This window comes from Tasmannia lanceolata, unplaced genomic scaffold (assembly GCF_043159265.1).
Source record: "Tasmannia lanceolata isolate RefF3 unplaced genomic scaffold, GAP_Taslan_0.1 ptg000013l, whole genome shotgun sequence".
Taxonomy (NCBI): Eukaryota; Viridiplantae; Streptophyta; class Magnoliopsida; order Canellales; family Winteraceae; genus Tasmannia; species Tasmannia lanceolata.
Window position 1 is genome coordinate 37,799,361 of NW_027518690.1, and position 25,227 is coordinate 37,824,587.

A 25,227-nucleotide genomic window follows, 5' to 3' on the forward strand; every position below is an offset into this window, starting at 1 on the left:
TTATTTTTCATTTTTTCCGGCATCAATTCTTTTTTCCCTTCTCCCTCCGCCCTTCTCTCTCATCCTCTTCTTATTTCTCTTATCTTCCTCCTCTCTTGAATTGCAGCAATGGTCAGCGATGGAGATGAAAAAACAAAAAAATTAAAGAAGAGGGGGTAGGTTTGTTCTTTTTCATTATACAACACTAGACATCATGAAATGTTGTAATGATGCCATTCCGATTTAGAATTAATTTCTCTAAGATAACACAATTTTCGAGGAGCTTTTCCAAAAACAATAAAAATGTTCAAAAAGAAAAGAAATATTAAAATGGCCAATGTCGCATACGAAGAAAACTAACAAATTACGAAGGGAAATGATAAATGCGCCCCTTTTCATCACTTGAGACACCCAGCTGTATTGTACCGTGGCAACTAGGTCCGGTCCGTTCACTCCTCGAAACAGAAAGGGGAAAAAAAGTGAGTAGTGCCATTATCAAAATATGGAACTGTGGATATCAGCATCTGTTTAAATATTTGTTGGATTTTCTGATTGGCCATTGAATTCGCTTGTCTCTTTTCCCCTAAAGCCCCAAAACCTCTTCTCCTCTTTCCGTCCCTTTTCATCTTCACCTTTCAATTCCCTCCTCTCCCAATTCTTTCACATTCCCATCGTCTTCTGATTTCCCCCCTTCTTACCCTACCTTCTAAAAAAAAAAAACAATAAACCTAGATATAAGTATGACCAATCCTCTTCTTTGAAGTGGGAATAGCATAGACACAAATTAATCTCATATCATGCCACTAAGGGACATGTTGGAGCCAAGTAAAGGCTCGAGCATAGCTCCAGGACAAGTATGAAAAGCACTGCTTTTTTCCGAGCTGGATCTTTGTTGGGTAAAAGTGTAAAACATTACTGTGGTAACTTTAAGCAATTAGTTATTTAAATGTTTGTTGGGATTTGTTTCCAATCTGGGCCCTTTCTATTTTGGATTTTGACTCCAATAATCAGTTTTAAACTCAAAATCAATTCTCAATATCATTGTCTGCTTAGAATTCTGAACCTAATTTTGGAATGCAAGCTTCATTCTTTGAGTTGGACTTTTACAACTATTTTGCTTTTGTTGGTTCATTTATATCAACCACAATTTTAGTATTTTTTTATTTGCTGTATTTCAGTTTGTTAGATTGGAGTTGAAGCATAGAGCAACAAAAATTAAAATGCAAATTATGAAGGGAGATATGATGTAGAAAGCAATAAGTTTAGTGATTTATAAGCTACTTTCATTTTGTCCCTTCTGTATTATAGAAATAGTTCTTCCCTGTAAAATGGAAACTTTTCTTTTCTTTCTCAATTGTATGTCTTTGGAAAAAAAGGCACAAGTTTAAGATTGCTTTTGTCACCAGATTGATATGAGTCATTCAGGCACCATTGCAAAAATAAACTAATTAAAAATGTGGAATGATTGTTCTCCATTTTAGATTGAACTCTAATAGGTGTCACAAATTACTCTTTTGTTGTTTTAATGAATAGAGTACCAACTTGGACCATAACCTTGGTAAACTATCAGCTACCCATTAAATGGTGTTGAATTTTTTTCTTATACCAATTAACCATTTTACACTATATAAGTTTGTCTTAGATAAATTATAAATTACTTTTACATATTGTCGGTTTGTCTTCTCTGCTGATTTGCTTTAACATATTGTCAAATATAAGAACTGACATTATTCTGATACCTAATTTTAAGAATGTCTATTCAAACCATAGTTTTAGAACTTCCCTGCTGTGGGAGCATTGGGTGTCTACACCTGCATAATCATGGACTCCCCAGAGTCGACTCCGCTGCGTTCCGCATTTTGCCCTACAAAGTCAATAAAAGCACCTTTGAATCCCGAATTATGATCTCATCAATTGAGTACTCAGCCGCGCCAATGGTGTACTCGGCCGCATCGTTTCAAGTCGATTAGGATTTTCTTTGGCGTCGTTTCACGCTGCACATACATATACAATTATTGATTCACAATCATAATTTCTTTGGAAAAGCATTCACATTTAAAAAACTAATAAATGTGTGTTCATTGAAAAACCAATAAATCACAGTATTAAGTAACTACGTGTGTAGAATAAGCAGCAGACAATCAAATTGCAGTTCATTCATCAATACAATCTGGTTCTCTTCAATCTCCAATAGGCAATCGGAAAGAGACACCGATAGGATACATTGAATATAAGTATATAACATGATTGGAAGAGGAGTTTGTTTGGGGTTTACTTTTGAGAAGAAAAGGCATGGAGATGATAACAAATATTAATTAAGGAAAAATTAATAATAAAATTAAAGATGAGGTGAACACAATATTCAATAATAAAAGAATATTTCAGACTAGAACCATACAAAAACATGTTGGTACACCCACATTAAGTTTGTCACGTCTATCAGAATGTTTACAAGTGTCGAAAGGAGTATTGCCAACGACACGCGCGTCGTCACACGTGTCAGCAATAAATTCAAAGTGTTGGCTAAACCTCAGAGTAAAACTTTTCATAAAAAAACCTACCTGTATAAAAAAGAAGCAGGCGAATAATAAACGGATAGCACAACTGAGTAAAGCAAGAGACTGAGGGGCTAAGGCAGAGTCGGAGCATCCGAGAGATGGTTTATTCTGCAAAATTTGTAGAAAGACTGCCTTTTTCCAGTCTTTTTATGCTCAATCGTCCTGTTTTGATTATGAACTTTAGAAAACTGTCATTTCGTTTTCCTTCTCCTTTAAGGCTCTGTTCACTTGTTTTCCCGGGAAAGGAAAAGAAAATGTTTCCCGGGAATCTGACGTGGCATTAGGAAAAGAAATCCAGGGAATCTGTGTAGGAAAAATTTTCCCTAGCCTGTTCACTTGCGTTGGAAAAGGTTTCCAGGGAAACCGCTTGCCCTTCTTTTTGCACTAGTTTTCCAGGGAAACGAAATCCGTGTGTTTTTATTAGGAAATGAAATCCCTAAAGGGTGGGAAAATGGGCTTTTCCATGTCATTTTTGCATTTTTGCAAATATTCCACATGTGTAATTCTATTTTCCCTGTAAAGCAAGTGAACACCATAATTTTGTCTTATCAAGGTCTTGTCGAGGAAAAAATAAGCTGTTTTCCTGGGATTTACTTTCCTGGGAACGCAAGTGAACAGAGCATAAGAGATTGTTTCACCTCCATCTCGACTCACGACTAAGTGCATGGACCAGAAATCAGCCCTCCAAGTGAAGGGCTGAGATTAAAAACGTGTTTTTTAGTGAGACTGATCACATGCCTTCAGAAAAAAGTGGAAGGCTGATTAATGGGCGGCACACTTGGTCACAGCGGAGGTGAAATCGGTGTTTTAAAAAGTAGATATGGGTCAAAATGTGGCCAAGTAAAATTCCTGTCGACTTGGCGCGGACGCGACCAAGAACGTGGTTGATGCGACCGAGTACTCGGTTGACACGCATAACTTGGGAGAGTCAAGGAAGTTTTTATTGACTCTGTAGGGCAATGCGACTGAGTACTCGGTTGACGTGGTCATAACTGGAGAGTTTAAAGAGTTTTTATTGCCTCTATAGGGCAAAACGCGGAACGCGGCAAAGGGAAAAGAGAGTTGACTCCGGGGATTTTTAAAACTATGGGTGAAACAGCCTCCTCCTTTAATAAGTTGGGAGATTATTGTCTCTTCTAACCCTAATCATTTTTTTAATCTTCATCTTGCTTTCTGTCCTTCAAAACCTAAATCATACTATTTATTTAATTTTCTCTACCTGCCCTGCTGCCCATCTCATTTTGTGTCTTTCTTTCACTTTTTTAGGTTTTAAAACTCAATTTCATAGTATTTATCTGATTTTTTCATGTATGCTTGAATTTGGATTCTAGTCTCTCTTTCTACCGTGTTTGATCTCTTTTAGGCCTGCCCAAGTTGAAATTTTAATCTCTCCGTATATATTTACTTTTTCCCTTTTGTCACTGTTTTTCCAGCTTCAGACCCACACTCATGGTTTTTATTTCATTTTCAGGTTTGCCAAAGTTGATTCGTTTCCATTCTCTATATCAAAACCAGGGTTTTAAAGGGGGCTTTCCAAAGAAAATGGCATGCAATTTGGAGAGATGCACTCTGAGTCTCAAGGTTAATGGAGGGGTTGTTCTTCCTGCTACCGAAACTCATGTCAAAGAAGCTATTGGAGCAATCAAAGAAGGGAAAGTAATTGCCTTGCCAACAGATACCCTTTATGGGTTTGCTTGTGATGCATGGTATGATATGGCACACATTTTTCATTTCATATCTTATCCCACATTTTTTCATTACTTATCTTATCCCTTGCTAAAAGCTTCCTTTTCTCCTTATGTTTAGGTTATTTTTTACAACTGAAAACTTACAGTTCTCATGAAATATGCAAAGAAGTATGCTGTCTTTCTTTGTTTTAAACCTCAAAATGGAAAGGGCAGTGATATTCACCACACAACCTCCCCCTTTAACAGAAAACTGAGCGAAATGTTGAAACTCTGAGAACATGAAATTTCATCGAGTTAACTCGACCCAATCGACAGTCATGATTTGGATCACATTAAGGCAGTAAGTTGGTATCTGTATACTTGGAAAGAAACAGATCAAGTACTAGAAAACTTGCAAGCACTCTTTAAAACTAATCTAGTACTTAACTTTTGGAAAGCCAGATCATGTCATGATATACTCGTAAAAATTGGTTTGCATGCTTGATTAATTTTGTGTCAACTCATGTTTGGGCCAACACTGAATCAAGTCGAATTTTCAGTTTTCACTGATTGCACATGGAAGAATGATAATTATGTTCTAAAAAATCCCTTTCATATACCCTGTAGTAAAAGGTGTGTGTCTATGGGTGGGTGGTAATCAATTCATTTTGTTTCTGTTCTATATGTTATTCTTTTCGGACTTACAACAGGATACATTTCATGTATTACTAAAACCTTGCTAAGATATATGACATACTAAGAGATTTGATCCCAAGTTGCTAGAATATCAAAAGCATTAACAATTGTATTAGCCTCTGTAAATATGACTGACCAGCCCATTTCAAAAAACAGGAAAAAGAAAAGGAGAGAAACTGACCCGGGACCTGTTAAAAAGTAGAATGGAAATCCATGTCTAGAGGTAGCACTGTTTAGAGACGATGACTCAAAGCACAAACACCAAAAATGCATCCTTGAATACCAGCAGTGCAACGTTGTTTGGTACATATTTTCATGTAGAAATTGTCTGAAAATTTTAATTTGTATTGAGCTGATCTTGAATGTATACTCAACTCAACTCAACTAAGCCTTTGTCCCAAACTAGTTGGGGTTGGCTAATGAATCCTTTAGAAATTTTTTTACAGTATTCATTTCATAGAAGAGTGGCAAAGTTTACGGCCAGCTGCCAACCTGATCTTGAATGTATATTGATTTGAAATTCTAAATTTCAAATGGCTCCACTTCTCTTGGATTCATATAAAAAGCCTTGAAATCAATGTTGGAAATTCGTAGTACTTGTAGACACCCCATTTTGACAAGGCCCTAAACCCGCGTATTTGAATGAAATCCCGAGGTTGGACAAGGTCCGGAAGTGCGGAATAAACCCGAAAATTTTGAGAAATGTTGTTGTTGCCTAGCCCATTGAACATATTTCGCAACCTAGGAAAACCCAAAATCGCATTTGTATCCTGGACTCGCCGACCCTGGTCCTCGTACCTGTGTTCCTGAAATTTGCAAAAATTGCGAAATGCCTGTGAGTTTTGATATTATCGCTCCTCTATTCGTACCCCTAAGTTCCGGATGACATGTTAGATAGCTAATCTTCTTTAGGCGTTTAAGGGGGTCATCAGTGATTATTGTCATTTTATAAAATACCCTGCAAAAATCATAAGGGAAGAAAAAGAGACAAGTTGAGTTGTGCAAATATCAAAATTTGGTGCGTTGATACCATTTTCCTTATTCAGGGCGAAAAGGGAGTTTGCTATCTTTATAAGGGAAATTTTGGAATTCTGATATTACTTAAGGTGTAAGCAACCCCTATTGGCCTTTGGATCGAATTAGAGGGTTAGGATTATCTGAAAAGAAGAAAATTTCCGCCCCGTTTTCTACCTGGACCACCCCTTTATAAATTAAAAAGAGTAGTCATAAATCACTGTGGGGCTGTTCCTAGGCAGAAAAAGGGGGTGGAATATATCATTTCCCTTCGAATATAAAGGATCGGCTAGGGTTTCTCAAAAGAGGAGGCCTCATTTTTTTGCAAGGAAAATTGAGAAAACAGAGAAAGAGGAAGCTCGAGCTCATCGCCTCCACCTCCAGCCGGCCTCTACCCGCCATCACCGCCACCTCTACCTTGGCTCCACCAGCCACCACCCTCTTCAAACCCAAATCAGCCGCCTCTTCATCTTCTCCAAACCCCTCTGAAATTTTCCATCATTATAAACCCATTTTCATCTGCATCACCTCCCCCCTCAAACCCTCCTTCCATCTTCATCCTCTTCTCCTACAAGCTGTGCCGGAATCCCACCCCATCTCCGATCCAACCCTCCACCACCATCGGCACCACCACCATTTTCTCTATTTTTTTAGAACCCTAAACCTCCATCACCACCAACCACCGTCACCTCCAAGAACCCTATTCTCCGCTACCATCTCTGCCATTTCCCCAAAACCCATCTTCTTCCTCCATTCATACCATCAATTTCCCTAAAAAAAACCATTATCCATTTTTGAAACCCACTTTTATATCTCATCTATTCCCTTCATCTCTCGGATCGATCTTCCCATTTCTCTGATTTAGAGCAAAAATAAATAAAAAATAAAAAGGAAGAGAAGAGGGTTTATTGGGTTTCTTTTATTTTGGGTCTTAGGGTTTGGGTTTTGGAAACTTGGAGAAGAAGGAGGGGTTTCTTCACCAACAAGACAGAAAAGGCTGAGAGAGGAAGAAGGGGATTTTTGCAGCCACCTGTTGTCTCCATCACCGAATACCTTCCATTCGAGGACAATCATCTCATCACAACCATTACACCCAAGCTGCAACGGATTTTCTTCAGTCACAGCATCAGATTCTATGTTTGTCATTTCCTTCGGGTATCATCTCTAACTTTGCTTTGCATCGCTGAAATATTTGTATATATGATTTTCTCCTTTTCTTATGAATAGAGAACTTGTGCTGTTGTTGGTTTCTTCCTCTGATGAAATATTGGTCAGCTCATTGACTTGATATTATCTTAATTTTGGTCTTGGTCTTGTATTGAATTTTTATGCTAAATTGGTTTAAACGATTTTACCCCATGTCGAGGGTATAAGCGTATGATTCAATTATATTCATCTCTTGTGATGGGCTTGCTTTGTTTGGAATTTCTGTTTCCAGAATGTTTTATGAACAGATTCATTGGTTTAACAACTTTATTACATTTTGAAAATGGGTTTCTTGGAATAAGTCGTTAATGAATTTTCTGATAAATTACGTTGGAAATTTTTTCTTAGAATGTGTTCATTGTGATAATAGTTACCATTTTTCCCAATATTATATGATTTGCTGAAGTTGGAATTTGGATAGGAGGATAGACATCTCGGGTACTGTGGTTTCTGTTTTTTAGAAAATTTTAGTATAAAGCTTTCTCAGAAATGGGAATCGATTATCAAAGTGTCATGTTATGTTGATGTTGCTGATGCTATAGTTGGAACATTGGTCAAATTGGACTTATAGTGACATTGATGTGTGCATAACAAAGTCAATCATTGGAAGTGTCCCTGATGGATCTCAATTTTACCCATGCGTTTTGTTATTTGATCGTGATTGGGGTCATATCTTACATGTTCATGCTGCACCTGATATTTACATCACCACCTTGTGTGAGTTCTGTGCTAAAATATGGGTATAAGAATAATCCTCACGCTTGCATTATTGTCACATTGAACTTGTTTGAATGGTGTGCTGAATGGATAATAATATTGGTGCCAGGATTTGTTTAACAGTGAATGATCTTAAGCTTTGGAAAATAAAATGGTTCTCTCTTCTTTATCTTCAAAAATTCAATGAGCAGTAACACCATGCTTGCAGAATTGAAGGTTATGATCATAGTGTAATGCTCCAAATAATCTTTAACAGAAATAAAGGGCACAAGCCATAATAATCTTTTATATCTGTCAACTATGTGGGGTCATTAAATTCATATGGTTTGGAAATGTAGCTTGCAAAGGAATAGAGCAAAGTATATCCGAATAATGGTGACCTGTGATAGGTGTTAGCACTACTAAGTTTGATTCATGTTTCAAATCAATTCAATTTTTTTTATTGATAGTTAGAGTCGTTTCTAATAGAATATGTCTTGACTAATTGTGGCATCGCACTAGAGCTATTCATGCTAAGTACTTCTCACTAGTGTAATGCTCTAGAAGTCACTTCATTCTATTTTTCTTTGTTGGCAAAAACAATCATTCAACTGTTTTCATGATAGATACATTTTGAGTTATACTTATGAATCATGTTAACAATGTGTTGGATTTGCTTTTGTCTTAACCCTAAGAATTAAATGATTGTCTATGCCTAAACTACAGTCACTGTGTGATCAGCTAGTTGTCTTCTTTTGGAACCTGATAGTTAAAGGAACCATTTGGAAATCCATTTGTTGGGGTCAATAAACGACACAAGTTCGTTGTGTGCTGTATCATTAATGGATATAAGTCTATTTCATTTCAATCATCAAATGATGTGGACTGATTGATCACCAAATAACATGAGCTAGCTATGTCTGAATTTCTCTATGGCATGGATGAACTATGATCAAATCATTGGAGGGTGGAATCTTTACCTTTGCAATGACCTGATAACTTCTCATTTTTTTTACCTGATGGTTTAATGTTTGCTTGACTTATTAGGTTTAAAGCAGTAACTGGAAAAGAGATGAGAAATAATTCATTCTTGCTTTGTGATCAAAAGAGTTCATCTTTCAATATTGTGAATTAGACGTTATAGACCTGCACTGTGCTGTCATAAAAACAACATAGGTTCATATATTTGCTCATTTGATGGTGTAGGCTTACCTTTCTTTATATCAGAATGCAAGGACATGACATGTTAGAATATTAATTGATATAACATGATATTAATTGATATAACAAACTCCGTGTGAGACCATCGAATGTTTGGTCAGTCAAGTTTGGCTACTTAATGGTGTAGATCAGTTGCATACGAATTATAAAAGGATGTTGTCTGCATTTTTGTAGTGACATAGCAGATTTGTCTTCTTTTACTAAATGGACTGATGCTATTACTTGTTAACTTCTTATCCTGTTTATTTCACCTCAATAAGTTCATTTGGTCACTTATATTTCTCATTATGTCATTCCATGATAGTTTGGCTATTTATTCTGCATGGCTTGTATTGTCAATTTTCTTGTATGCCTGGATCTTTGTGAATCTATGAGAACTCGCAAGAAAGATCTTTTGCAAGAGAAACTCCATATTTTAATTCAAGTGCAGATTTCTTGGTGTAAGGTCTAATTCTTTGTTTGTACTAATCTAGGCTTCATATTTTAGTTAGCCTGAATTAAAGCTAGGATTATTGTTTGTACTAATATTTTAGTTAGCCTAATGAGGCCACTTGGAGCTCTTCCTTGTCTTATCTCTTTCTTCCTTCTTTAGGTTTTGGGCCAATACTCGGGTTTTCTTTCTTAAGGCTTTCACCTACTTTTAGAATCATAGGATTAACATCAGCGTATGATCTTTCCATCGATTTTCAAATGCTTTTCTGGGGTCTTTGGCTATGACGGAATGTTTCTTGAGCCAACCCCTTCCCTTCCTGCCTTAGAGTTTTCGCAGGTTAAGGAATTTCTTCCTCTTTAGGGTCCCCTATAGAGTTTAGGAGTCTGTCCTACCCCTATAGAGTTTAGGAGTTTGTCCTACCCTTATAGAGCTTAGGAGCCTGTCCTACCTCTATAGAGTTTAGGAGTCTGTCCTACCCTCATAGAGTTAGGAGTCCGTCCTGCTTTCATAGAGTTTAGGATTTTGTCCTACCCCTATAGAGTTTAGGAGTCTGTCCTACCTTTATAGAGTTTAGGAGTCTGTCCTACCTCTATAGAGTTTAGGAGTCGGTCCTACCCTCATAGAGTTAGGAGTCTGTCCTGCTTTCATAGAGTTTAGGATTCTGTCCTACCCTTATAGAGTTTAGGAGTCTGTCCTACCCTTAAAAAGTCTAGAAGTCTGTCATAACCTTATAGAGTTGAGGATTCTGTCCTGCCCTTCATAAAATCTAGGATTCTTTCTTTCTTTCATAGAGTAGTTAGAAAAAACGCAGTCCGAACTACGGATGGCTTGATCCCTAGCTGAGGGGTACGTAGGCAGCTCAGGCTTGCAGCTGGCATCCTGAGTTCAGTTACAACTTCAAAAACTTCCCTAACTTCAAAACCTTTTAAATCTTCAAAAAATACAAAAATTCTTCGAAATAACCTTGCAAACCATTTTCAAAAAGATCTTCCCATAGAGTTAGGAGTCTGTCCTATGCATTTGGGGTGTCCTGAGAGTTGGGAGTTTGTCCTAGTTATGTTGATGCTTTGCGAGTTTTGTGCGTGTGTCCCTGGAGTTAGGAGGCCTCAAGTCGTGGTCGGTTAGACACTTAGTCGAACCGATGGCTAGACTAGGACGCACTTAGTTAACCCATGATTTTCCTTAGGGCACACAGCTTAGTTACATATAGGGTGTAGGGCCCACCTGCATTAGTTAGGGCATATAGGGAGTCTTAAAAAAAATACAATTCACTTGAACTTAAGCAATCACACAAGAAACTTTAAAAACTAGTCGAGTCTAGTTGATCGAGTCTAGGATAATGGTCCTAGATGGTTAGGCATCATAGTTTAGAATAGGCCGCCGAACTACGTTGACTCTGATTCTTCCCGAGGCCGGGATACGTAGAGCAGCCAGGATGGATGGCCATCTTGGTCCGAGTCAAGTATCGCATTAGAGTCTAGGGTTTGTCATATTGTATGTTTTGCTGTGTTTTCTTACTTTCCTGTACAGACCTTATACCTTTAGTTGTAGTGTGCATGTGTTTGCCCATCGGAATTTAGACACCAATTAGGCATGACACTCATAACCTAACTATTCTTAGGTGGCATGTCTTTCATTTTCTTTTGTGTGTGCTTCTTATTCATCTCCGAGACATGCATGATTAGCTAGACGTTATCTCGGGGATATTCGTTCCCATTTCGCATGATTTTCGTCCAAAACTCTTCAAAGTTAATAATAAATGGCATAAGAGACCAGGTGCTTCCACTTGGGCGAATTGGGGGCGCCTAACCCCTTCCTCATTCGTCATCAGGCACGGACCTTTTGTATCTCTGGTTATCTGTTGCGACAGAGCACAGCATGGGATCCAGGGCTTACTTCCTTGGATGACGACTTTTTCTTTGTTTAAGGTACGTCTCGAATCCGGGCTAGTCCTCGAATCGAGAGGTATCTCACTTTACATCGCCACTCATGCTGTGAGGGGCACTCTTTTGAGAGTTCCTTAGTGGAGCTCTCCTTCACGTGGATGATCTAGAGACTTTCTGGGGGCTCGTCCCCCCGCCTCTCTCGGATCGGGGTCCACAGTACTAGAAAACAAAATGATAATCATATCTGAAAGATTTTAAGGAAGAGCTAGTTTTAAGACCTTATGTACTGTAAATCTATGCCTGTGACTCTGATACTATATATCAATCCAGGTTAGAAGAAGTTGGGGTGGGGAACCAAAATGTAGAGCAGCCTTGTAGAATACCGAGAGATCTTTAATCTCTCAAAATAGCATCAAACAGTGCGTGCATAAAACGAAATGAAGAGATACTTGAAACACAATCACACAAATCAAGAACACAAGATTTATGTGGTTTAGTAGTGTGCCTACATATACGGGAGAAGAGTTCCACTATTTCAGTTTAGGGTTACAAACTCTCATTCTTTCCTTTTGTCCAAGAAAACTATAAAAAGAAAAATTGAATTTTCCTTTGGATCTGCCTGTGCGTAGCGCACCATATTCCTCCAGGGTAATCATTCACTGCCATAATACAAGATATTTGTAAAACATTTCTATTCAATTATGTTTTCAATCAGTTTACTTGATGTGCTATATACTAAACCAAACTACTGATTATTTCAACTATTGCCACTAAATTACATTAGTGTCACCCATACTAATTCCTTAACACTCAATATGAAGTGTTCTCGGAACATTTTTAGCTTGTCAACAGTCATGATACAATGCAGCCAAACCTTTGGTGAATGCATCAGCCACCTAAACTTCACTTGAAACATACACTACACTTATCTCATGAATAAAGTGGTAGTTTAAACTTTAAATCATAGTTACCGGAAACTTCCTAGCTGGAAGGGAAGTTCGCTTCCCTAGAAACTCGCTTCGGAAGGTAAGTTCTTTTCGCTTCCCAAATTGAGGGGAAGTATTTCCTTCCATTTCCTCTTGATTAAGAGTACACTTCCTATTATAGGTTATTATTTCTTCCTCAAAGAATATTTTCTCCTTTTGATAATATTGAATGATACCATTTTTAAAAAAAGTGATTGTATTTAAAACTTGAAAACTCATTTTAAGTTTCAAATGACATTTATGCTGATTTTTTTACAAAAACTTAACAAGTTCACATTCGATAAATATGAGTAAAATATGTGAAACTGTAAATTCCTAAAACTTGTAATTCTAATCAATTATGAAGCCTTCTTTTCTACTTGTAAACCTTAACTCCATAACCTACTACTGTCCTGAACTTTCTATGCATTTCTTGTTTGCTTCCAATGAGGCTCATTATATGGTTCGTGTCGACTTTCAATGAAGCTACCCACACATTTTCTCTATATTTTCTTTAAAACACTTCTCTTCCTGCATCGCTTCTCGGACTCGCTTCCCACTCTGGCAACTATGGTTTAAATCAACATGTTTGTTCCTAGCATTGAATATGGTATTTTGTGATATCTTGATTGCATTTTGGTTGTCATAGTAAAGAGTACATACATCTGTCCTAGTTTGGGATTCCTGAAGTAGATGACAAATCTGTGTACACTATGCAGTAACGGAAGTCATGATTCATGATCCTATACTCCACGTTTGATTTGGACCTAGCCATAGTCCTTTGTTTCTTACTACCACAAGAAACTAGACAATGACATTCATTCACCATAATGTAAAAACTGGTAACAGACCTTCTGGTGCTTGGATCCATACCCAATCAGTGTCTAAATATCCTTCCACTGTGATACTTTTGACATAACATTCTTCATAGAATAAACCATTCCCTCTTTTTCCTCTACCGTATCTCATAATCCTCTTGGATCCCTATAGATTCTCTTCTCTGAGATCATGCATGTGCTTACAAATTAGATTTATTGTATAATTAATCTCAAGACAACTGAAGGCAAGATACTGAATAGCACCTACCATATTCCGATGCATAAAGGATCTTTGATCTTTACACCTTCTTTCCTAGACATCTTTTTATTACATAAAAACTCAGTTGTTTGCAAGTTTCCACTTTGAATCTTTTGAGAAGATCTGGTATACTTCCTTTGGACATTCTCATCCCTTGGTGCGTTCAATTTCAACACCTAGGAACTAATGTAATTGCTCAAGGTCTTCCATGTCAAAATCTTTTCTGAATTTCCTTTTCATTCTCTCTATTTCTTACGCATCACTCCTATTAAGGATTACATCGTCAACGTAAACTAAAATGAGTGACGTACCTCAGAGTGTGCTTCACAAACAACGAGTTATGAGATTTACTCCTTTGATAGTGATGTCTTATGACGGCCTTATGTAGCCTATCAAACCATTCTACAAGTTCTTGCTTTAATCCATAGATGGCCGTTTTGAGCTTCCATACAAAGCTTCCCATTCTTGTTATTTCATAACCCTCTAGTTGTTCCATAAATACTTCCTCCTTTAGAAGACCATGCAAGAATGTGTTCTTGAGATTCATTTGTGATAAAGATCATTCAAACATATTCGCTAAGGTAATAATCAATCACATAGTAGTGCTTTCACAACAAGAAGACTTAATATCTCATCATAGTCTACTCCTTATTGTTGATTATACCCTTTTGCTACTAGGCACACTTCGTACCTGTCTATGGTACCATCAGCCTTTTGTTTTAGTTTATAAACCCATTATATCCAACGGAATTCTTACAAGGAATTCTTGGAACAATTTCACATGTATCATTTTTGCACGGTACATTCATCTCCTACGACATAAGCCTCTATGCATCTTTCAATCACAATTGCCTCTGAAAATGAAATAGGCTTGTGGCTTGTGGTTGCTAGTCACTTGAGCTGCTAATGCCTGCTTATGCTTGTTCCAATTTGTAATATTTTCAATATGGCTATAGGATCCATGTTCTATGAGTCAGCAAGGAAGAATTTGCAGAGGAAGAGGGAATATGTGACCCCCCCCCCCCAACACACACACAAGCTGGCCTCTGGAAGAAAGAGAATAACTGATATATATGCTGCTCATCACTATACCCCACAAAAATGCATGTGAAAGCCTTAGGTGGCAGTTTATTTTCTTGCAGATGGTTTATGGGCATAACAAATACACCGTCACGAGTGGAGAGATTAGTTTGGATGCCAACCAATAAAAGAAAACATAGTAATCCGATGTCCCGGGGTCAATTACGGAAGTCCCTCAAGGGTGCTTGAGAGCTCTAGTGTGAAACATTATGGATTTTCCAGCTTCAGTGATGTGAGGATGCTTTTTCTCTGCTACATCATTTTGAGATGGTGTATATGGAGTATGGATATGAGAATTGCAACGAAATACTATGCGAGTGACCGAAGTCCCTGAAGGGTTGGATGGTGAACTCACATCCACCAACACTTCGTAGATGCTTCATTTAAGTGTTTTTGTGAAGAAATTCCATGTACAACGGGTAAAATCATCAACAAAAATCTCATAAAAAATGAGATCAAAGAGGCAACTGCGAAGGACCCCACACATCAGAGTGAACTACTTCAAACGAATAAGAGGTACACATATTATTATATGAATTATTGAATTTCAGATTTTTTTCTGAGCTTTCAATTATGGCACAATTGATGCTTAAAAGCTTTATTACATGTGACTTTAGTAAAAGACAGAGACAGTAAGGATTGTATAGGACTCTATTGTTCGTGTGAGCAAGGAGATGATGCCACACTGACCAAGGGTTTAAATTTGGTCGTCACGGAAATGGAAATCTTTTTTTTTTTCGGTTAAAAATTTATGTGGAAACCTATAACATCACGAAAACGCTTGGAAATATATGCAAATGATAGAATTTTAAGATGAAATTTTAGAAAATGCTAGAATAAGTACAAATGCATATCTAACACATAGTGATTTAGTATATCACTAATACACTAATGATTTTAGTTTCGGTATAGATTTTGGATTTGTTATGTATTTTAGTGGGGATGGAAACAGAACATTTCGGTTGTTTCGTGTCGGTTGTGGTGGAAATTTAAAACCATGATACGGATTGTTAGACGAAAGTTTAGACAGAGAAAATAAATGAGTTAGGGTTATCTCCCCCTGACTCATATTTTTATACTAAAACATAAAGGAATGTACAAAGTCCTAAATGCCCTTAGGCAAGTTACATATTCCAACACTCCCCCACAAGCTGGAATGTAGATATCATACATTCCTAGCTTGTTACATATATCATTCAATTTTGACTTATTTAAGTACTTTGTAAACATATCAGCTAATTGGTCCCCTGACCGAGTAAACACAGTGCAGATCTCTCTTTTCTGGATTCTTTGACGGATAAAATGACAATCCACTTCAATATGCTGGTGCGGTCATGGAAGACTGGATTGTTGGCAATGTATATTGCAGCTTTGTTGTCGCAATAAAGCTGCGAAGGAGAAGATGAAATGAAGCCAATTTCAGAAAGAAGTGAACGTAGCCAAATAAGTTCCGTGCTTGTCTGTGACATTGCCCTGTATTCAGCCTCTGCACTGGACTTAGCTATAACATCCTGCTTCTTACTCTTCCATGAAACAAGATTGCCACCTACAAATGTACAATACCCAGTGGTGGACCGTCTATCTGCTGGGGATCCAGCCCAATCTGAATCAGAGAAGCCTTCAACTTTCATATGGCCATGTCTTTTGAACATCAATCCCTTCCCTGGAGCCCCTTTCAAATACTTAAGAATCTGTGTCACCGCAGCCCAGTGAGAAGTACGTGGAGAGCTCATATACCGATTGACAACTCCAACAGCATATGAAATATCTGGCCGAGTAACCGTGAGATATATAAGTTTACCGACAAGCTTGCGATACCTGCCAGGATCCTCCAACAACTCTCCTTCTTCTGGAACGAGTTTCACATTAGGATCCATGGGTGCAGAAGCTGGTTTAACTCCAAGATTGCCTGTTTCTTTTAGCAAGTCTAAGACATACTTTCTCTGTGATAAGAACAAGCCTCTAGAGGAACGAGCAACCTCTATCCCCAAGAAATACCTGAGCTGACCCAAATCCTTAGTAGAGAATTTCTTTTGCAAGAAGGTTTTCAAACGTTGTATACCTTGTGAATTGCTCCCTGTGATGATTATGTCATCCACATAAACTATCAACAAAATACACCCAGCTGAAGAGTGATAACTGAAGACTGAGTGATCCACTGCGCATTGTTTCATGCCAAAGCGCATGACTGTCTCACTGAATCTCCCAAACCACGCACGCGGAGATTGTTTGAGGCCATATAGTGACTTGCATAGGCGACACACGTAGGAGGAAGTCTCCCCCTGAGCAACAAACCCTGATGGTTGCTCCATATACACCTCCTCAGTTAGGTCGCCATGGAGGAAGGCATTCTTGACATCCAGCTGATGAAGGGGCCAGCTATGATTAACAGCAAGAGACAGGAGCACACGGACATAGGCAATTTTCGCAACGGGACTGAATGTCTTAGTGTAGTCAACACCAAAAGTCTGAGTGTATCCTTTCGCGACTAACCGTGATTTTAAGCACTCGACAGTACCATCAGGGAGGTATTTGATGGAGAAAACCCACCGACAACCAACAGGACGGGCACCAGCGGGTAGGGAAACCAGATCCCATGTATCATTACTATGAAGAGCGCCCATTTCTAGGTTCATAGCATCACGCCAGCCAGGATGGTCAAGAGCCTCAGCCACTGACTGTGGTAAAGAGATAGAAGAGAAGGAGGAAACAAAGCTCTGGAAGGTACTGGTGAGCTTATCATAAGAAACAAAATTCGAAATAGGATGTGCAGTGGAACGGGATCTCGTACGAGATGCAATAGGAGAATTAGAAACAACAGAGGAAGGCGGAAGAGAAGATACATGAGAGCGGGAGAGAGGGATCATCGGCTCAGAAGATGATTGTGCGAGAGGAGGTACAAGAGACCTATCTCTAACTTGGCGCCGCTGATACTGCTGTGTAATTTTAGGTGGAGCTGGCTTCTCCAACGTGGCAGAAGAAGTAGAAGCTGCAGAAGCTGGCCGCACGGAAATAGGAGATGACGGAAGAGAAGCAGGTAGATCTGGTAAGGGAAGCGAGACCTCGGACTTGAGAGAAGGGTAAAAGATGCCGCGCCATGTTGGAAGAATGCCTCAGACTCAAAGAACGTAACATCGGCTGAGACAAACCAGCGACGCAGACGAGGGCTATAGCAACGATAGCCTTTCTGCGTATGGGAATACCCCAGAAAGACACAACGCTCAGACTGGGGATCGAGTTTGTCACGGCCAGGTCCAAGGTGATGAACAAAACAAACGCATCCAAATACACGAGGTGTCAGAGGAAACTGTTCCTTACTATGAGATAAAATCTCGAAAGAAGAGGCACCCTCTAAGACAAAGGAAGGAAGGCGATTTGCTAAGAAACACGCCGTGAGAAGGGCATCACTCCAGTATGCCTTAGGAACACTCATCTGAAAAAGAAGAGTGCGACCTACTTCAAGCAAATAACGAAGTTTCCTCTCAGCAACACCATTCTGTTGAGAGGTGTACGCACATGAAGACTGATGTAAAATCCCATGTTGGGAGAGATAGGATTGAAAGCCATTAGTATCAGAAAATATTCTCTAGCATTGTCAGTACGAAGACATTTAATATTGCAATTATATTGATTCTTAATTTCAGAATGAAATGTGCGAAAAGCAAAGAACACGTTGGATCGACTCTTAAGTAAATATAACCAGATCATGCGTGAGAAGTCATCAATAAACACAATAAAATACCGAAAGCCAGTACTAGACGCGACCCTAGAGGGTCCCCATACATCAGAATGGACTAATTCAAATGGACTAGACACTCGACTAATGATCCGGGACGGAAACGACACACGACGGTGCTTCCCGAGTTCACAGGACTCGCACTGAAAACTAGAAAAAGGTCCGGGAACCAGAGAAGTCTGCTGCAGCCGCTGAAGTGAAGGATGCCCCAGGCGACAATGCCACTGAAATGTATCCATAGAGCTATGTAAGACAGTAGGCGGCTGGCAATCAAGACGATAGAGTCCATCTACCTCACGACCCATTCCAATCGTCTTCCCAGTCGAGAGATCCTGAAACAAACAGTAAGATGGGAAAAATGAGACAGAACAATGAAGAGATTTAGTAATTTGGCTAACTGAAAGTAAACTAAATGGTGATTTTGGGACACATAAAACAGAAGATAAGGTAAGAGCAAGATGAGGGGAGATATGACCAACACCAGTGATAGGTGTAGTGGACCCATCAGCAAGGGTGATAGATTGAGAGGGAGATGAGAAAGAGCGAAAAGAATGAAGCTGAGAAGAGTTACCAGTCAAGTGATTGGATGCCCCAGAGTCAATGATCCATGACCCTGAGCTAGATAGAAGGGTAGTGGGTGAACTACCTGGCTGGGCGAAACCTGCAGAGGGAGGACGAGAACTGAGTCGTAGACGCTGGAACTCCTCATAATCGGCACGGGATAATGTATAGGTGGAATCAGCTGGTGCAGGAACAGAAGCAGAGGGAGCGCAATCTGAAACCGAAGCAGTAGTAGCACCCATGTGAGCTGAGCGTGCCTGACGAAGCTCGGGATGCAGGGTATAGCAATGGTCAATATAATGTCCCTCGCGCTGACAGTGAGTGCAAAAAGAACGGCCACGGCCACCACCAGAACGACCACCACCACGGCCGGTACGACCACGACCACGACCAAAGGAGGCTCCACCACGAGGCGGGCGAGTACTGCCATTATAGGTCGCGAGAGCAGAACCATCAATAGGAACAGATATCACTGGATCACCAGGAGAGCACTGCTGGACGCGGGAGTAAACCTCAGTAAGGGAAGGAATAGCGCCAGAACCGATAATCTGCTGACGAAGATGCATGTACTCTGGACCCAAACTCTCAAGGTACTGCACAACACGGATCTGATCCCTCTGACGGGCAGCCTCTGTGAGATCCGTGGTAAGCGGCATGTAAACATCAAGCTGCTGACAGAGGCCAACGAATTGACTGTAATGGGTGGCAAGAGGAAGATCACCACGGCGGAAACGCACCCACTCAGAATAGGTAGAGTAGATCCGACTAATGTTTGCCACGCCAGAGTAAAGAAGAGTAACCTGATCCCATATCCGTTTCGCAGTAGGCAGAAGCATCAAGGGCCCAGAGACGTGAGGGGCCATACTCTGCCACAGAAGGGTGCAAATAAGAGCATCCTCCTGTTCCCATCGATCAAAGGTGGGATCCGTCGTAGGAGGAGGATCACGACGAATGACGTGGGCTTTCCCACGGGCAATAAGATACTTCTCGACGGCTGCTTTCCAAGTAACATAGTTTGCCCCATCCAACTTAACAGTAGTGATATGTGGGAATGAACCATCCACAGAGAGAGATGATGATGAAGAAGACGCCAAAGAGGGTGTCGGACGAACACCAGGAGCCACTCCTGTGGAAGGATTGTCAAGCACCTCCTCCATAACAACAAGCAAGAAAGAAACAGACAATCCAAACCAAGACGAATAACAGGAGATAACAGAATAGGTGGGCAAACTAGGATAGGCCAAGAAAGCTAGACGCGGCTCCAAGAATGACGGGCATCGACGAAGCTTGACAAGAGGGAAGCCATGAGACACAGAGGGGAGCCGCAAAGATAAACAAGAATCAAAGTAGGGTAAGAGATGAAGATCTAACACATAATAACAGGGAGAAAAGAGTGGTAGGGTTTACCAAGGGATGAAAGGAAGAGGTGGAAAAATGATGTGGGTTGAAAAACTTGGGGTGTGAGCCTTACCAACAAACCTAGGAATTGGGGGTTGGGAAAAAAAAAAATTCTGATGCGAGGCGAAATACAGGCCTGGAAACTTATTTCCAGGAAAGTGATTTTGTGGGGGGGGTGCAAATCCTCAGTTCTGGAAAAAGTTTTCCAACCTGGAGAGAAAATACTAAGGCTCTGATACCATGTTAGACGAAAGTGTAGACAGAGAAAATAAATGAGTTAGGGTTATCTCCCCCTGACTCATATCTTTATACTAAAACATAAAGGAATGTACAAAGTCCTAAATGCCCTTAGGCAAGTTACATATTCCAACACGGATAATGATGGATATGTCTATGAAGCAGACAAAACTTCAGCATCAACTAAGAGGATTTGGCAATTGGAGCAAAGAGAATGCAAAGGCCCCCACAACAAACACTACTAGGCTAGCAACATCCTCGACTATAGATCCTTCACAAACACACAAGAGGGTGTAAAAACAAAATAACAATAAAACTTAGATGTAAACTTAGAAACAAACAATAAGTTATGTTGAGGACTAGGAACAAAATAAACGACAGGAACTGACAAAGAATATAGAGGGAAGACCTAGAAGCAAGCCAAAGATGCATGCAAGGTTTTAAATTTTTGTCTTGATTTCAGTCACCACGAAAATGAAAACGTTTCAGTTTCGCTTGGAAATTTTGGTGGAAATCCTGTGAAATCACGGAAACGTGTGGAAACATATGCGAATAATAAAACATTAAGATAAAACTTTAGGAAATGCTAGAAAAAACACAAATGCGTACTTAGAAACCATCACATTAGCAAGACAACCATCCATAATGGTTTAATTACATCAAACACCTAGTTACATGTGATGTCGTGCTCGTCTGGTAATTCAGTATGTACCACATTTCACATTTACTTCATAAAAATATGTATACATAGTATATATACCACATTTCACATGCAATTCATAGAAATACATATACATAGTATAAATATAATTATGTCACACATATTAATACAGTATACCATTAATGCACCTACAGTTTTGATTTCAATACACGTTTCAGTTTCGTTATTGGGTGGGGATAGAAATGGAAACATTTCAGTTGTTTCGTGCCAGTTCCGGTGGAAATTTAAAACCATGCATGTGTGATGGATGGTGTGTAACCGTCTCCCAGGACAATATGAGAAGGCTGAACGTAGTGAATGATGACATGTTACCATCACCTGAGAGATGATGCTCAACACCCAAATCTACCACCCAAGAGGCTTTTAATGTAGATGAGAGTAATTTATCCCTCATCCGATGCGTGAGAGTTGTAGAATGGGCTCGTTGATACTTTGAATCCTACCAGCAGTAAGCAGTTGGTGCGACCACAGATCTTGCATCATAGTTTGACAGTGAAGTTATGTGATATGATGAGATAGATTGTGGATTCCGAGGAGGTCCCAAAAATTGTGTGGGGTAGGGTGAGGGAGGCGGCATAAGCAAACGACCGCGATGAACCCTCCTTTGTAGGCCGAGGGAGGTAGGTCTTAATTCGAGGGTTTGCAAACCTGTGTATATTGTATAATATGATTGTCCAACTCGTCATGTACCTTGTCTGCGACTATGTCTGGACTCGGGGGTGACATCCATGACCACATTTATGGGATCCCTGACAAAAAATAAAACTTTAAAAGTGTCTAATGAGGAAGATGAATTTGCCAAATGCTTCTGTGATGAAGATGTTATATTTCCAACCCAGCAATCAATTATTTTTCCAGATGATCCCTATCGTCTGCAAATCTTTCAGCACCTCTAAAATTTTTATGTCTAATGCCCTTGATCTTCTTCAATGAAATTTCTTTGAATCTATCAAATGCATTTTATATGATTTTTGTGTTTTGTGAATGCTTACCCTCGTCATGATTCTTTGATCTGCACGTCGCCGTTATGAAAATGATATGCATGTTTGTTATTCACGTGATTGTGTTGTTGCAGTTCAATGGTAGCAGTTAATAGAATATACGAGATCAAAGGGCGTAAATATACGAGTCCTCTGGCAATTTGTGTTGCCGATGTGTCAGATATAACACGTTTTGCTGTTACAAATCATTTACCTCATGAGTTGCTCAATAATCTCCTTCCTGGACCTGTCACTGTTGTGCTAAAGCGAGGTTCGATTTATGCCTTTAAAAAAAAACCATTGTAAAAAGAATACTTGTACTTGTGATTCTGTGAAAACTATAATTGTAGTTCTATTGCACTGTTTCTTTCTAACATATGTCTTCAAACATTGAGTTTACTGCAGGGGAATCTAGCATCCTTGAGAAGTCTTTGAACCCGGGTTTCGATAGTATAGGAGTTCGAGTTCCAGACTCCAATTTTATCCGAATAATTGCACGTAGCTCTGGAAGTGCGCTGGCCCTTACAAGTGCCAACCTTAGTGGGCAGCCTAGTAGTGTCAGCATCAAAGATTTTGAGAACCTTTGGCAACATTGTGCCTATGTTTATGATGGCGGCTTGATTCCTTCTGGACCTGCTGGATCCACAGTTGTAGACCTTTCAACACCGGGAATATACAAGATCCTTAGGCCTGGCAGGTACTCATCCTGTGTCAAAATCTCATTCCTAGAGGCAAATCTCTATTATTATTATTATTTGGAAATGGGAGGCAAACCTCTATTATTTATCGTCTGCTCCCTGTTATAGTAGTGCTTTATTTCCTCTGCTACATTGTATTATAGAAATTGCAATGGAAACCAACAAACTAATGCTATTATCTCAGCGGGAACAAACTGTAAGATCGCACTAATGCCCATATCCTCACTGCCCTGGAAAACCATGTTAGAAGTTGTTTATTTTGCTTGAATACAGAAATACGTACCTTGTCAGAAGTGTTTATTTTGCTTGAATAAAAAAAATGTATATCTTTCCCACTATATAACCCACAACATTAATGCGATCCAACTGAAATACCTATGTAACAGTGATTGGTGGAACTCTATGTTACATGGATTATTTTGCATGGACGACTTACCTGGGACACATGTTGTATTTGAATACTTTAGGATTCACTCCGACACTTTTAGGATTCACTCCGACACTTTATATCTCTTTGATCTACTTTTTTTTTATTATAAATACTACTACAATATATTTACAATTATCACTCATTAAGTTTTATCTTTTTTATTAATAAGTATTTTATAAAGAAATAAAACATTATATTTACTTAAAATACCATTTAAAAAAAATTATATTTACTTAAAATACTAAAATTTCGAATACACTATCTATTATAATATATTGTAAAAGAATATATTTAGAATTGATTAAAATATATTGGTGAATCCATAAATTCTTTTTCGAAGGTTAGCCGAATCCGACACTCAATATCTGTATCGGATTCCGACACTCGTCCTCATGCAACATAGGTGGAACTGGTTTAACTACTGTAAATAATAGACATCAAAATAAGAAAGTTGAAACTAATCCATTTTGGAAAAAAACAGCACCATCAGATCCACCATGAGGAATTTTTATGGTCATTTATTTTATTTATTCAAATGTTATGAGTTATATTTGTGTAGATTATTGATAGTGCATTAATGGTGATGTCCTTGTATCGCAGTGCAATGGAAGAAACTGTAGCAGTCCTTGAGAGATTCCACCTTGAAAAAGCTCTTTGAGAATATGGAAATCATTCCTGCGGTTCTGCTGTAGAGTTTCAGGTCTCTCATCTTTATTTTTTGTTCATATCTATTGTTTAATAGTCTGGATACAGGGTAAGTACCGGTGTCAAACACCTTATTTTAAAACTGAGACACTGGTCGTTTTAGATTTTTAGAACTGATTGTGTGTCCATAATTGACTATTAGACTCACAATTGGATCTCAAAATCCGAAACAAACAGAGCCTTAGTAATGAATCATTTGCTTTGGGCAGTTTTGGGTTAGCAGATCTCTGTATATATATTCTTTTTCTCTGGTTCTTTCTGGTTCTCTTAGGTGTAGTCAATGATTTTGTGCTTCAATTGAAAGGTCGTCTTTCGTTCAAAATAAGAGTTTAATCTAAAGCTTTCAGACATTATAGAGGACTTTGGTCCTTGCTACTGTCCCAAATGTCAAGGGCGTGTTCGACAAGGCTTCGCCGTCTCACCGGACTAAATGGGCGAAAACATGTAATAAGAATATACGGAATGACGGAAGCGGGTTTTGCAGAATGTGATTTTTGGGAATTTTTTTGCATTTCTCAAATAGCTTTGTGGCATTTTGGCTTCTCATTCTCGCCCGACTAAATGAAAACGCATTAAGCAACTCTGAGTTGCTCCGCGGAATCTCATCTTTTAGTTGTGCAAAAAATGAGTGGGAGCAATGCCAAGAAGGATTACTTTTGATAAAAATGGGATTATGGTTCCCACATCAGTAGTCCGTGCTTGCTTCTAATATTTAGGGCCTCTGTGTTTTAGATTATGACAACCGATTGTGGAGTTCCCAACCGATTATTTGACTCAAATTTAGTGCAATTGTCAGTACAATAATTGGTTGGGGACTCCGCAATCGGTTGTCGTAATCTCCAACAAACAGGGCCATATTTGATTTGAAGAAGAAATACGGGTCCTTAGTTCGTAAGGAATGCCTTTGGTAGGGTACGACCTGATTGTAATACAATGAGGCACACCTGATAAGGCATAGGCGTACCACCTTCGACTGATCTAAGCCGTTGGATACCCTATTGCCCGAAAATTACACCAATCATGCAGTCCTAAAATCCAATAATGTAAATTTTTTGTTGTTGAATGTGAACGGTTTCGCCTTTGTGTAACTTTTGATTGTTCAAGTTTAATGATCAGAATAATTGGATGCTAGGAATGGAAGGTTGCTCTCTAGGCTATAAGATGTCCAAAGAAAACCATATAAATTGGACGGTTCAGATCAATCAAAAGTTGGACCCACTATCCCGTAGTAGGGGCTAGGGGTACAAATTGGGTCAGGTCGGGTCGGGTGGAGCTTTTGCTAA

At 39.1% G+C, this 25,227-nt stretch overlaps 1 protein-coding gene across 7 annotated transcripts; it reads left to right on the top strand.

Annotated features, from left to right (window-relative positions):
* The first annotated feature begins 3,599 nt into the window (after positions 1-3,599).
* On the top strand, positions 3,600-24,199 carry LOC143890052 (uncharacterized). Of its 7 annotated transcripts, none has more exons than XM_077394588.1 (5): positions 3,600-3,652; positions 4,009-4,243; positions 22,207-22,382; positions 22,517-22,808; positions 23,840-24,199. In XM_077394588.1, the coding sequence occupies exons 2-5, from the start codon at positions 4,080-4,082 to the stop codon at positions 23,895-23,897; spliced, it is 690 nt and encodes a 229-aa protein (XP_077250703.1). In that variant the 5' UTR covers positions 3,600-3,652; positions 4,009-4,079; the 3' UTR covers positions 23,898-24,199. The 7 variants fall into 7 exon arrangements, with proteins under 7 accessions (XP_077250703.1, XP_077250700.1, XP_077250702.1 ...); XM_077394585.1 differs by having other exon boundaries at positions 3,609-3,627; XM_077394587.1 differs by lacking the exon at positions 3,600-3,652 and adding an exon at positions 3,693-3,803.
* The last annotated feature ends 1,028 nt before the right edge of the window (positions 24,200-25,227 follow it).